Source organism: Pygoscelis adeliae, unplaced genomic scaffold (assembly GCF_000699105.1).
Source record: "Pygoscelis adeliae isolate BGI_AS28 unplaced genomic scaffold, ASM69910v1 Scaffold318, whole genome shotgun sequence".
NCBI lineage: Eukaryota > Metazoa > Chordata > Aves > Sphenisciformes > Spheniscidae > Pygoscelis > Pygoscelis adeliae.
This window is the reverse complement of record NW_008825430.1, coordinates 2,754,396-2,767,080: the sequence shown is the minus strand read 5'-3', so window position 1 is coordinate 2,767,080 and position 12,685 is coordinate 2,754,396. Positions and strand designations below refer to the sequence as shown.

General features: G+C 34.2%; 1 protein-coding gene across 4 annotated transcripts in view; it reads left to right on the top strand.

The window, feature by feature from the left end:
- FGF7 (fibroblast growth factor 7) overlaps positions 1-12,008 on the top strand; it is a 30,935-nt gene extending 18,927 nt beyond the window's left edge. For 2 of the 4 annotated variants that reach the window (XM_009330937.1, XM_009330936.1), the window contains 2 exons: positions 10,749-10,852; positions 11,245-11,507. In XM_009330937.1, coding sequence (XP_009329212.1) covers positions 10,749-10,852; positions 11,245-11,439 — 299 coding nt within the window. In that variant the 3' untranslated portion in view covers positions 11,440-11,507. Of the gene's footprint in view, positions 1-10,748; positions 10,853-11,244 lie in introns of all 4 variants that reach the window. The other 2 variants (XM_009330938.1, XM_009330939.1) reach the window with 2 other exon arrangements.
- Positions 12,009-12,685: the final 677 nt, after the last annotated feature.

Below are 12,685 nucleotides of genomic sequence, written 5' to 3'. Positions count from 1 at the left end.
CTCTAAACTATTAAATCATTAATTTTCTTACTGCTTGGAAACAATTATATTTTGTAAACAGTCATTCCACCCTTTTTTCCCATTTTTAATAACAGTAAATTATTAATGCTGTAATAAGAGAGTACTTTTTCAGACTGAGGATTAAGACTTGGATTTTACATGACACTATTAATTCTAAAAAATAATGTTATTTTTCATTATAACCATATGTTTAGCTCCAAGGCAATTTTTATTGGAGGGAAATGTAATTTCCTGCAAAAATGAGAAATGAGTACGTGCTGTATAAGGGGCTGATCAAGAAAATATTTATATGAAATGCACAGTGGAGATCAGCAAAGTGCAGGGTTCTAATAAGTTTAATGACAAATTCACAAGTGAATGACCGCCTGAGGCAGCGTGTTATTCAGTCGTTACTATATACTGCTATCCACAAGTCAGACCTCTAAATTGAAAAGTTCCAAAGTTCCATTTACAATCTGCTTCAGTGAAAAATGGCACCCCCTTTTGGTTTTGAAGATCAAATCAAGAGAAATATTGGAAAGACAGTGGTCCAAAGTGCGAATGTTCCAAAGAGACGTACACAGAAGGAGAGAAGGCAATTTAGAATCAGAATATCCTAGACCAATTCTTACTACGCTACCATTTTCAATGAAGAATGAAGCATTTGATTTACAAACCTATCTAACTCACCAACATTAGCAGAGAGTTAATAGAAAACTGAGGCCAAACAGGTTGTACAATAAGGAAAAATACTCAGAAATTCTAAGCTATTTCTCTTCAGCAGTAATTAATTGCAATATGGTCACTGAAATCCGCCCTACAGTAATTAGCGGAGGTAAGCTTTACTGAGCGCTGTAAACTGATGAGCACTGCTTTACATTTATTCACTTTGAAAAATAACTAGAAAAGGTATTATGGCTTTTAATATTTCCTGCTGCAGAACAAATGTGGTAAGTTTGCAAGTAAAAAGGAAGGAGTATTTCCTAAACATCAGTCTGGAAGTTCAAACCAGACTCTTCTTTTCATGCTGTGGTACCAGTAATACATATTCAGAAGGCCAGATTATACATTTGATGATGCATGTGAAACTGTGTAAGTACTTTGAACAATGCAGACTTAAGAGTGGAACTCAGCTTACTCCTTCCCTTTCTGTCATAAAGGTAAACACCCACAAGTCCAAGTACGCATGTAAAGAGCAGATCTTGTAAGTAAAGTAACAGCATTTCTACACAGTCATTTTAGTCCCCTGTTGTATCTTCTCTCTCCTGTTTGGTTCTCATCTTGCATTTTTTATACTATCTTCACAGAGTTATCAAGTTAGCAGTTTCTTTCAGAAACCTTGACACAGCTCAAATTCCATAACTAACTTCTCTGTCAACTGTTGAATACCACCAGGACAATGGTTTATTATAAAGTTGTTGTATCTAGCAACGCATGTATTAATCAGTTTGTAGGATTGGCAAACAGTAGAGAAATTTATTCCTTAATTTTTTAAGGAATCTTTAAAATGATCAATAAATGAAAATCCACCGGCCATCCACTTCGATGGACTTCTGTTTAGCAATTAGTTGATTTTTTTTTAATACAGTATGCCTACTGTTTTTGTGCCCAATGAATTGCAAAAAGTTAAACAAACATCAGCTACTTATGCTTAATCAAACATGTTCTGCCCCCAGACTAAATCTTATAAGCAAATTCTGCTACTTGAGGATGCTTGAACAATATGCTGCATCAAGTTCTCCAGGAATATCTATCGTTAATCATGTTTCCTCAGACAACTACAATTTTTCCTGCTTGGAAATTACACACGGGACAAAACCAGGAGTTTTGAGTGCTTTGAATATTTGTCCATGATATCCAGATGTCTGGCACCTCACTGAAGCAGTAGCTTCAACTGCTCCACTGAAAATCCTTGACAGATCCATTGTTTATGTGCAGATCACTTTTCACATTTCATATGTCATATTCATATCTAGAGTGCTTCAGATAGTCTACACATGTACAGCGAACGCACTCATGGATACAGCACAAAGCCTCTAAATAAAAGCTTTTTTAGCCTTTCATATTGGTCCATGCCATAAATAATAACATATTTTACATGTGTTTATGCCATAAATCCAAATTCTGATATCACAAGGAGAAGCTGTTATATGACCGTTAAGAAAATAAAGTGATAGTGACTGTATGTACCAGCTTGTTTTCTGTTACCATGATTAATAGTTTATTAAAATAATATCCATAGACAGAAAATTCCTGGGGTGGAGACAATCTCACCTCTGCTTTGAAAACCATTATAACATATACTTGTACATCTATTTTTACTTACAAAGGTTATGAACATAAGTTCTATGAGGTACCATCTGGGAAACTCTGTCACTCGCTTGCTAAGGAAAGTACAAAATACAAATACGAATGCAAATTCTACTTTCTCTCAATTGTAATTTCATAATGGGGAAGGGTAAAAAAAGAATTAAATCATATTACAATATCTCTGAAATGAATACCTTTATTTGCAGTAAATTTTTTACTATTAGATTTTATATCTGAGAATGAGCACACTAATTGATCTACCTAAAAATGAACTTTAAGAAGCATCCATTTAAAAATATTATTAAGAATCAAAATAACTTGAGCACAAACAAATACTTCACAATATACACACTATTTTTTTCACAGAGGTAGAAAGGGGTAATGTTTCCTGAAACCAATGACTCACAAAACTATCCAAAGAAAGTATTCATTTACTTTCAGAAAACAAATACTGACAGACTCCTCTGGAAAAACATTTCAAGTGTAATAAGCCAGCTAATGAATATATTTACTCTGCTGGCTCACCAAGTGCACGCACGCGCTAATAACACCATGAAAGTTTTCCACAATACTGTATGATGGACCATCGTGATTTGTATATTCTTGCTTTAAGAGGCACAAACATTAACTTATTAAATCCCAGAACAAAAGAACAAATTACATTAAATACCACTAAACGCTGTCTTGTAAGCAATGACGAGAGCATTTTTCTTGGCCTTGAGTCATCTGCAAAGGTCACGTGAATTCATAAATATGTGCTCCAAATTTAATAAATTAGAAACACAAGTTAGTGAAATTTAGAAGTTTCTTTTTGTTTTGACTTATGCTCCACCCAAGCCTTTTCTGCCCCCTCTTTCCCTATTTGAGATTCCTCATACTTTGCCCTAAGACAATTCTGCCTAGGAAAGGGTGTTTCACGAAGACGTTCCTCACAAGTGCTTAGCTGTCAGTGCCAGCCTCCCTACCCCGAAAAATCAGCAACAGACTGTTTTTTCAAACTTCAGTGCACAGAGGGGCCACAAGAAATAAAGTACTGTAATATCACACAAAATTTGGTATTGTAAAGCATTTAGAATATTTTAAAAATCAGCATTAGATATATTATGTTAGCTATTTTTTTAAAATGAAAATATAAGAATGTAGAATAACAACTAGCTTCTGGACATTTGCTTTTGCTTTTCTTTCCTTAAAAACCGTACTTTTCCTTTTCTTGTTCTTCCCTTCTTTCCAGCATTTAGAAGACTACAGAAGTCTTCTTAGCAGTTTCCATCTTACCCTTAAACATTTTCTCATAACATATGTACCTGACAGAACAGAAAAATACTGGGATGAAATTGCTGTTGGCCTTGCTGAAAAATGTAATGGATGCCAAAATTTATCTTTCAATTAATGACTACAGAACCTCTGATACTAATCAATCGAGGAGCAGTGACTAGAAACATTATGCGATAAATATTGAGGGGCTATCGGCAACATATGAAATGGTTGGAAAAAGAGCCAGCTGATGAGGGACTGAACACAATGTGTACTTTAAAACCTCTTCCGAAATCTTCCTGAACAATCTTATCACCCAACATATTGGGGCAGTTCCCTAGCGTGTGAAAAAAGACCTAGCTCGGCGGTTCTGCTCTCTCTTCTCCTCCGAAGACCCATTGGACAGGTTGTTACCACCTGCTGGGTCTTCAGTAACGCGCCGCACTCACTGGTTTCCTTACAGCTCTCAGAAGCAAGAATTGCAATTGCTCTTTCAGCCTCTTGGCTGCAAAATGATTAAAGGCAAAATGCCCCAATTTTGCTAAATCACAAGGCTCTCGCTACTTTGTTATAGATTGGATATTATTTGGGGATATTATAGGCAAACATAAAGAAACTCTGCCTATTCAGCTACGGCTGCATACAGTTAGACATCAGTTTAATATAAACTGTAAACAGACTGTGTAGCAATAAAAGCAAAGATTTGTTAAAACAAATAAAATGTCACAGTATTATTGTGCTGTAAAAGCAAAAAAAGTTTAACAAATAAAAAGAAAATGAAAATGTTAATGTGAAAATATTAATTAAATCAGAAGAAGATTTTTTTTTATTTATTTAATCACCTAATATCAGGTGATTAAAACCAAAATTATCAAATACCACTTGCCGGGAAATAATTCTCTCACATGAGAATGCTCAATTTTGTATCAATGATGTAGCTAAATGCCAACTTTTCTACATAAATTTCCAGCCCGAGCTACTGTCCTGTCTTCCAGGCCACAGTCATGGAATAAGTCCAGACACAGAAGTGTCTACTTGTAAGGTACTGAGCAACTGTCATTCTAGACCAGAATGCCAGGAAACTCACCTCATTTATTATGTAAACTGTCTCCAAAAACCGATACATATTTCACCCGCTAAAACTGTTGTGTCACCCTAAAGGGTTGTTTTGTTTCTTTAGGTTTTTTCTACTGGATTTCATATCAACTGTCTGTTATTTAATTTGCACCAAGTGGTTAAAAAGACTGCTGCCAGCATCCATAGTCATCTTCTTCTAAAGAGAAACTATCGCCCATCTCAGCTGAGTGTCTTTTACGTACACCGGACAGAATTTCAGCTCTGTAGGAAACTTCATTCAATACAGGAATTTTAAGCTACATTTGATACACTGACCATGCAACCATATAAAATTGTTTGGAATTTCATGCTGATTTTATAGAAATCACAGTTGTTTTCAATTTTGTATGCCCATTTTCAGGTTTTTTTTCTCTTTCTGGCTTTAATCTGATTTCTTTCTCAGTTACTTTGTGGTATATTCAAGTCTTCTCTTAAACCTCTTCTGAACATTTATGTGGATGCTTTAGATAAAGTAACTGAAAAACATAGTTTACATTTTCATTTTTAAACCAACGATATTTAAGACCTTGTTGAAGTTTGGCCTTCTGAACTTCTCATTATCGGCATCTTATCAATTTAAGCACGTCCTTAAAGTAATTTTGGTTATTAAATAATTAAAAGAGTATTTAAATGAAACAATCTACATGTAAGAATTTTCTCTTTCCCATCCTAGCTTGGTGACTTTTTCCTTTTCATGAATAGAGATTGAAAGGATTAGAACTTTTTACTTCAAAAGGAAGCACCTAAGAATGGACTTGCTAATATAAGACAAGGAATAGTATGCTATTAGACTGAGAAGAGGCTTTCCTTAGTAGAATTTCTGACTGTAGATTTTAGTTCTTTATCATTTCTCTGAAGTATCTGGTGCTACATAAACTAACGCTTAGAAACTGGCACAGACAAAGCTCACGTGTGCCTGTTCAGCATTTTTCTCTATTTCTGTGTGGGTTTTTTCTGAAAAGATTTTAGCTTGCTATACCTCTCCCGCCTCACTGAAGGAACTACCTTAGGAATAAAATCCTGGCTCTACTGAGTTAGCTGAAGTCTTACTATAGTCTTACTAGACACTTACTAAAGTGTCCTCCACTTTAATGAGGACAGAATTTTTGCCTTTATGTATAAAATGGCCTACAAACATAACACAACATCGTAGGTTTACTTCTATTACCATTTTTCTGTGGATATAGAGATTTACCTCCTTCCGGTGAATCAGCTACCAAGAACTGGCATGGACACTGAAGCTCAGCTACACTTAGGTTCACAGTAGAGGAGCAATGAAACTCATACAATTCAGTTCATGTCTTAAGGCAGTCAAAAGTGGTATACTAGAAAAGACACTCTTTACTTTAGTGAGTTTTGCTTAACTCAGGTTACCATCCTTATAAAGCTAATCTTTAGAGTACATTACTGTTTTGTTTTTGATTTTAATACTGTCAGTTACTTAGAAGCAAAGCTATTCCTGCGTTTATAGAAAAATGAGATTATTGGGTTACTTTCCAGTACACCAAATGTTGTTCCTGGCTAGTCTTATTGAAGACATTGCAATGATGCAGAATTTCGAAACGAAAGAGAACAGAAAAAAGAAGAGTGTTTTTTTTTAAAAAAACCCCTAACTAACGAAAAAGACCACATTCACGGACTTGGCTGAATGTAACAGTCACAACTGTATAACAAAGCATATACACTAAGAGCATAAGGATAACCGTATCTGCTCAGATCCAAATTTAATTTAGCCCAACATCCTGTTGGCAAGAATTGCCAGTAGCAGATGATTACAGAAAATATAGAAGACACAGGCAATATCTGCAGTTGGCCAAAATTCTGGCTAAACAGTTTTATTACCTCTTGACACCTACCGACGGATGAGGTTCTCATCCGCAACAACACATCCTAGTGACTATTTACCATTATGTGATTTCTCTTACAGTGATTGAGTACCGGGAACACATACAAAATAAAGACAGACCAATATAAGTATAATGTCATATAGTGTAATATAATGCGATATCTTGACTTAGCAGAGATACTGAAAGGAAATTAAACAAAGAGGGGAAAATACAACTTAATTTCTCTATTTTATGGATTTATTATTTCATTCTTTGGTATATCCTTTAGGTCTTTCCTGCTTTGGTGCTATAATTATGATGTAATAGAAAAGCTCATTTTTACATTTAAATATGTTATAAAATTGTAATTGGAAAAGACAGTGATTTCCGTTATCCACGTCTCTCTAACCTCCAAGTTTGTGTTGAGTGTTTATATATCAAGCTGAGTATTAAAAATATAGAAGAGTAGATTAGATATTTTCACAGTGAGATTATGTTGTTTATAAGTGTTAAAGATTCCATTAACTAGTTCATCAAAGAACTTGTGCTTTGAGAATTATGCAGTGCATAATAGGTGTGCAGGAAAAAGCTGGTCACTTTATAAATCTTGTATGTTCAGAAGCACCTTGTAAAACAGTTAAAGTACTGAAATCTCTGTCTGTATTAAATTGAATATTATTCAGGAATCATTCTTCCGGGTCTGTGAAGACCTCTGATATTGGATACTAAATTTAAGCATGTGATACAACTGCAGTGCTGACACTGATAAACTAATAAACTTTCAGTGTATCACTTCTCAACCTTAATAGTCTCTTTCCATAGTTTCTGTACATAAGGGAAGAAATTTTAAATTCATGTATGTACATGACATTTTGTAATTAACAAGTGAGTTCCATACAAAAGACTATATACTGAAAGGTCATAAATCAAATTCTCAGCTAAAATCAGCTATCACAGTTCTAACTACACAGTAAAGTCTTACTTTTCCCAATTTGCTAAAAATCGTGTTTCCATTTCCTATATAATTTATTTTATTTAAAGAAAAAAATATGCAATGAATTGCAGCAATACTACATTTCCGAAATGAACAGAAGAATTACTGAGGCACAGCCTCCAGAAGAAGAAAAGGGAGCTTACAGTATGCTGTCTTATTGCCTAAGCAACTTGTGCCATATGCCTTAAAACAGAGAGAGGAACTCAGTGATTAATCACTTGCACATCAAATACAAAAGTGCATGTGTGATGCTGCCTCAGAGACCTAAATCACATAAACGCTGTGCAGAAAAGGGAAAAAATATGCTTTGTTTCTCCTTCGGGGATATGTTAACACACATCAGAACAGATGAGACATGATCTAGAACTGGGAACAGAAAAATGAGCACATGCAGTTTACGATAGGCCATTTAATTCTGAGACAGACATGTTCTGAGCAAAGAATCAAGAATGCACAAGCTCTATTTCCACTGAACACTCTGTGGTCTTTTTTTTTTCCTCTCTCTTTAACACTGCTAACAGTACAACATTTTTAATGTGACACAGTTATTGAAGAGTTCATGTGGTATTCCCTCACTAGGCTTTATGGAGAGATGCACAGACAGAGTATCTTTGGAAAAGTGCCATTCAAAGACCTAAAACATTCTTTGGATTTCGTATCACCTCTGAGTCAGGGTGTCAAATGTTATTTATGTGAGAGCTCGCCCTAATTCTGGAGGTACATAATTGCTTAAAATTGTGAAAAGCACATAATAATATAGCAAATAGTACTGAATATGCGTAACAATTTATGAATCTCAAATTATCTGTCTTTAATTAAAATGCATTGCTTTTTATGCACAATGGGATTTTAACAAATAAAATGAAAAACCATGTAAAGATACGAATACAATAAAACTATCACACGTAGTGCCCTTGTAAATTATAAGTAGACTATAACTTTGATAGATAACATTTTATTTTGCCATTCAGATTTCCTATATAGGAGGCTTATAAAGTATTTTTACATCCCAAATTTCTATATACCAAATATACCAAATTCTATGTGGATAGTGTAAAGTTTCCACATGAAACACATTTATGTCTCAACTGAGAATAAAGTAGAAAAACAAGTACCCAAAACCAAAATAAAATAATTCCTACAAGTTAGTATGAATGTCACCATCTACTTCAGAAAAAGAAAAGCTCAAAAATAATGTAAAAATTCTAATAATAATATTGCCTTGGACAAAAGCTTTTGGCATTTCCTTTCTAAAAGTAGTAGTATTTCTTACTACTGTAGCTTCAGCCAACATCAGCTTACTCAAGGAAATCTCAATTCCTATTAGCATGACTTATTTTAAAAAGTCATTTTGAATCTTTTTTTAATTCTGTATAAATAGAAAACTCAAGCATAGATTTAAAAAACCTCCTCTCCTTAAGTTAATGGCCAGCACAGGCGAAAGAACAAATGGATATAAGCTGTCGCTGAAAAAATGCAGATTGCAAATTACTACAGGGTCCCTAGCCATTAAAATAAATCAAACTCTGGAACAGCCTTCGGCGGAAACGCTGGGGGCAAAGAAATAACAACTCCAATTTAGTATTGGCAAAGTTTATGAAAAGAGAATTATCTGATGCAATTCCCAGGCTAGCAGAGCACTGGACTTGATGACCCAGAGATCCCTTCCACTGTTATGTTCTTTGTTTGGCTAGATGCAGATGTTCATCTGTTTTTCAGCCTCACTGTGGTTTTTCTAAAGTGAAATTTAAATGAAAGTTAATAGAATTTTTGTAAGTTTCAGTTAGAAATTACCCTTTGTAAGAATTGTTGCTAGGCCTGCAGCAGAGTGGAACTTGTCAAAGAATTCTAAAAGCTTTACTTAGAATTGGCTTAGCATTATAGAGAAGTACAGAAGTGTAAGTGTTCAGAGATGAATGCCCAGCAGGGCACACACCATGAGAAGAGGTAACTGATCTACTGGTAGGGAAAATAGTAAGAAAAAAGTAAGCAATACAGGCTAGGACCGATACATCAGTAATATCAAGGAAGAAAGCAAAACAGAACAGTAAAGAAAGCAAGGGACATCAGGATATTATAAAAGTATAGGGAAGGAGAAATATCGTAGATATTCAATGTCTAAAATTATTATCATGTGTGGTGGCTGTGAAGAGTCAATACAGAGCTGAAAGAGAAAAAAAGGAAATGTGTTGTTCAAGAGGAAGGTCATCGTTCAGGTGACAATCTAACACAAGCCTCTCTCTCCCCCTCCCTCACTTGTCTCCCCCACGCTTAGCTATTGGAATTTGCCTAGAGTGGGCTGGCTTTGAAAGACCCCATTCTGGAGAACGAGTCACAGCACAGATGCTACTGCACACAGTTCTGTAGGTGACTCAATATGGAAGAAAACGGCTCAAACTCAGAGGTGTAACTCTAAACTATTGCTTAAAACGACAACAATAATATTTAAGCTTGAAAACAACCCGGTGTTCCTTAATAACTTGCACCATCCTCCTGCCTTTGCTCAGTTGTTGGGTTTTTTTATTAACATAAGAATATTTTTTTATGTTGCAGGTAACTTAAATGTATCATAGTGACTACAGAAAGCTACTGCAGATACACATCAGAGAGATGAAAATAAAGTAATTTATAGAAAGCAACTCTAAATGTTTTCTGGTTTTGAATAAATAAGTTCTCAGAACAGCTTTTAATGATTTTCAAATACACGTATCTTTACAGCTCCGATCAGTCATAAAAGCATACAAAGGTCAAGCAAATACTTTATCTTATTTAAGACACTGTGGTCTGTTTTCTATCACTCGCAAGTTCTAAGGTTTATACTCTTTCAAGGAGATGATACTGCTACACAAGTCTTCAAAATAAAGGCTTTACACAAATTCTGTGGACCTTGATGGCTATGTATATAATTCTTCCAAATGAAACCCTGAGCCTGATAAATTCTAAGATATGCTGATTCTCTGAAAATAGAAAAATTACTTATACTACATCGCAACTTCAGTATATACTTAAAAATTATCACCATACAATTTCTTAAGTGGCTGTGTGCAGACATGGTCACACACAGACGATTTTTACAGTCTAGCCCTTTGTCCACATGAATAAATACGTAATTCTTCTGTTTTCTAAGAACGATTGCTGCAGATTTTCAATAAACACAGAAGTATTACAGAATATTAGTTCAACTAAACCTTCTACGCCGACTGGAGAACAAACAACCATTTTACAGCTCTTACTGTGTGCCTTTGCAGGTATTCTAGAAATCCGAACAGTGGCAGTTGGAATAGTGGCAATCAAAGGAGTGGAAAGTGAATACTTTCTGGCAATGAACAAGTCAGGAAGACTCTATGGAAAGGTATGGTGCAAACTTCTCTTGTGTGTACAATCATCACGTACAATCTTAAAGATACATATTTTCAGATGTTGCATCTGTATAGTTTGTATAAAATAGATTCCTAACAAATTAAAATGTATCCCGTACTTATCCCATACATCCCATATTAGACTTTTATGTCCATTTAATAAATCCAGTGATTAGAGTTTATATACTTTTTAAAAATGTGGAATACTGAGGAGGAATAGACAAAGCTAAAATATTCAATACTCAGATTTCAGAAGTCCAATTTAATTATTAAAAATATTAATAATATGTGGGGGTTATAACGCATACTCTTCTCCCATCTTCCCTAACCTAAGTATTTAAAAAACACTTATACTTCTTTTACTCTGTTTTATTACTCTCAACAGAAAGTATGCAATGAGGACTGCAACTTCATAGAACTGATTGAAGAAAACCATTATAATACATATGCTTCTGCAAAATGGACACACAAAGGAAAGGAGATGTTTGTTACATTAAACCACAAAGGGGTCCCCATGAAAGGTAAAAAAACAAAGAAAGAACATAGAGCATCCCACTTTCTTCCTCTGGCAATATCCTAATCACAAATGATCTATAAAGAACTAGTTCCAGCGGGAAGATTATTTTTAAGAAGACTATTTGACAAGATATCAAGAGAGGCTGGAATACTACTGAGAAACTGAACAAGCTGGACTTGCGCATTTATGTTTATTTTTAAGAGACTACATGAAAAAGATTTGAAAATATACACAAAACCAGATTTACTAACTAAAAGTTGTAAAAAATTCTAAAGAGTTGTACAATCATTATCTTAGTCATTGTAACTGGGTAGTTTCTTAAATTAATTTACCCTGAAGAATAAGTCATTACTTGATTATCTGATAATATTTTATTTAAAAAAAACCTATCTGCTTCTTAAATATGGCTGCTATAATAATAATAAGCAGATGATAATGTTGTGTAAAATATGTCAGACTTTAAGGCTGCTGGAATGAGTTGTCAGATTATCAAGTCAATAGTAAATGTGGAGGCTGAGCAGTATTTTAAATACTTCCCCAAGAAACTGATATCCTATACATAAACTATATGATCAGAAAAAAATATATAATCTTGTAAATGTTTATTGTTGTATTCAGATAAAAGAGTTAGTTTGGAAAAATTAAGTTTACTCTACTACAAAATGTTCCTATCTATTAATGAAACAAATACCTAATGCTGCTCTAAAAGATGTTTCAAATAGTGTATGTAAAATAAGAATAGGAATAAATAATGTACGTCATCTCACTTCTCACAAATTAACATTTTATATAACGATGAAGCAAAAATTCAGACATATTAAGGTTTTTTATGTAACATATCCTATCTTTTGTATAATTCCTGTTAGGGCATACAGCTTTCAATATTGTTTTTCCATCCTTATACATGCTTTTTCTGTTGTTACAGCATTAAACTTTATTTTAAGTTGTATTAGAACTTTATTGTTCTAAGTTATTTAAATGTTATTTATAAAAAAAAAAATACTTATTAAGCTGCATCTGTTTCATATGCTTTTAATTCTAAAGGAATAACAAAATGGTCTGGCTGAGATGCATGCATTTTTTTCTGTGACCAGACACAAAGACTAGTACACAGCCCTCTTGCCAACATACATTGGATGGCAGACAAAAATGACAGCCTGCAGCAAATCGCACAATGGACATCTCAAAAGAAACAATACAAAAATGTAAAAAATCTTTGCCACATACTCTTGCTAATTGAATTTAATAGCACGCTCAGAGTTTCACCAGGTAAAAGAAGGTTACAGCTCCGGCAGGTACTGGAATTAAT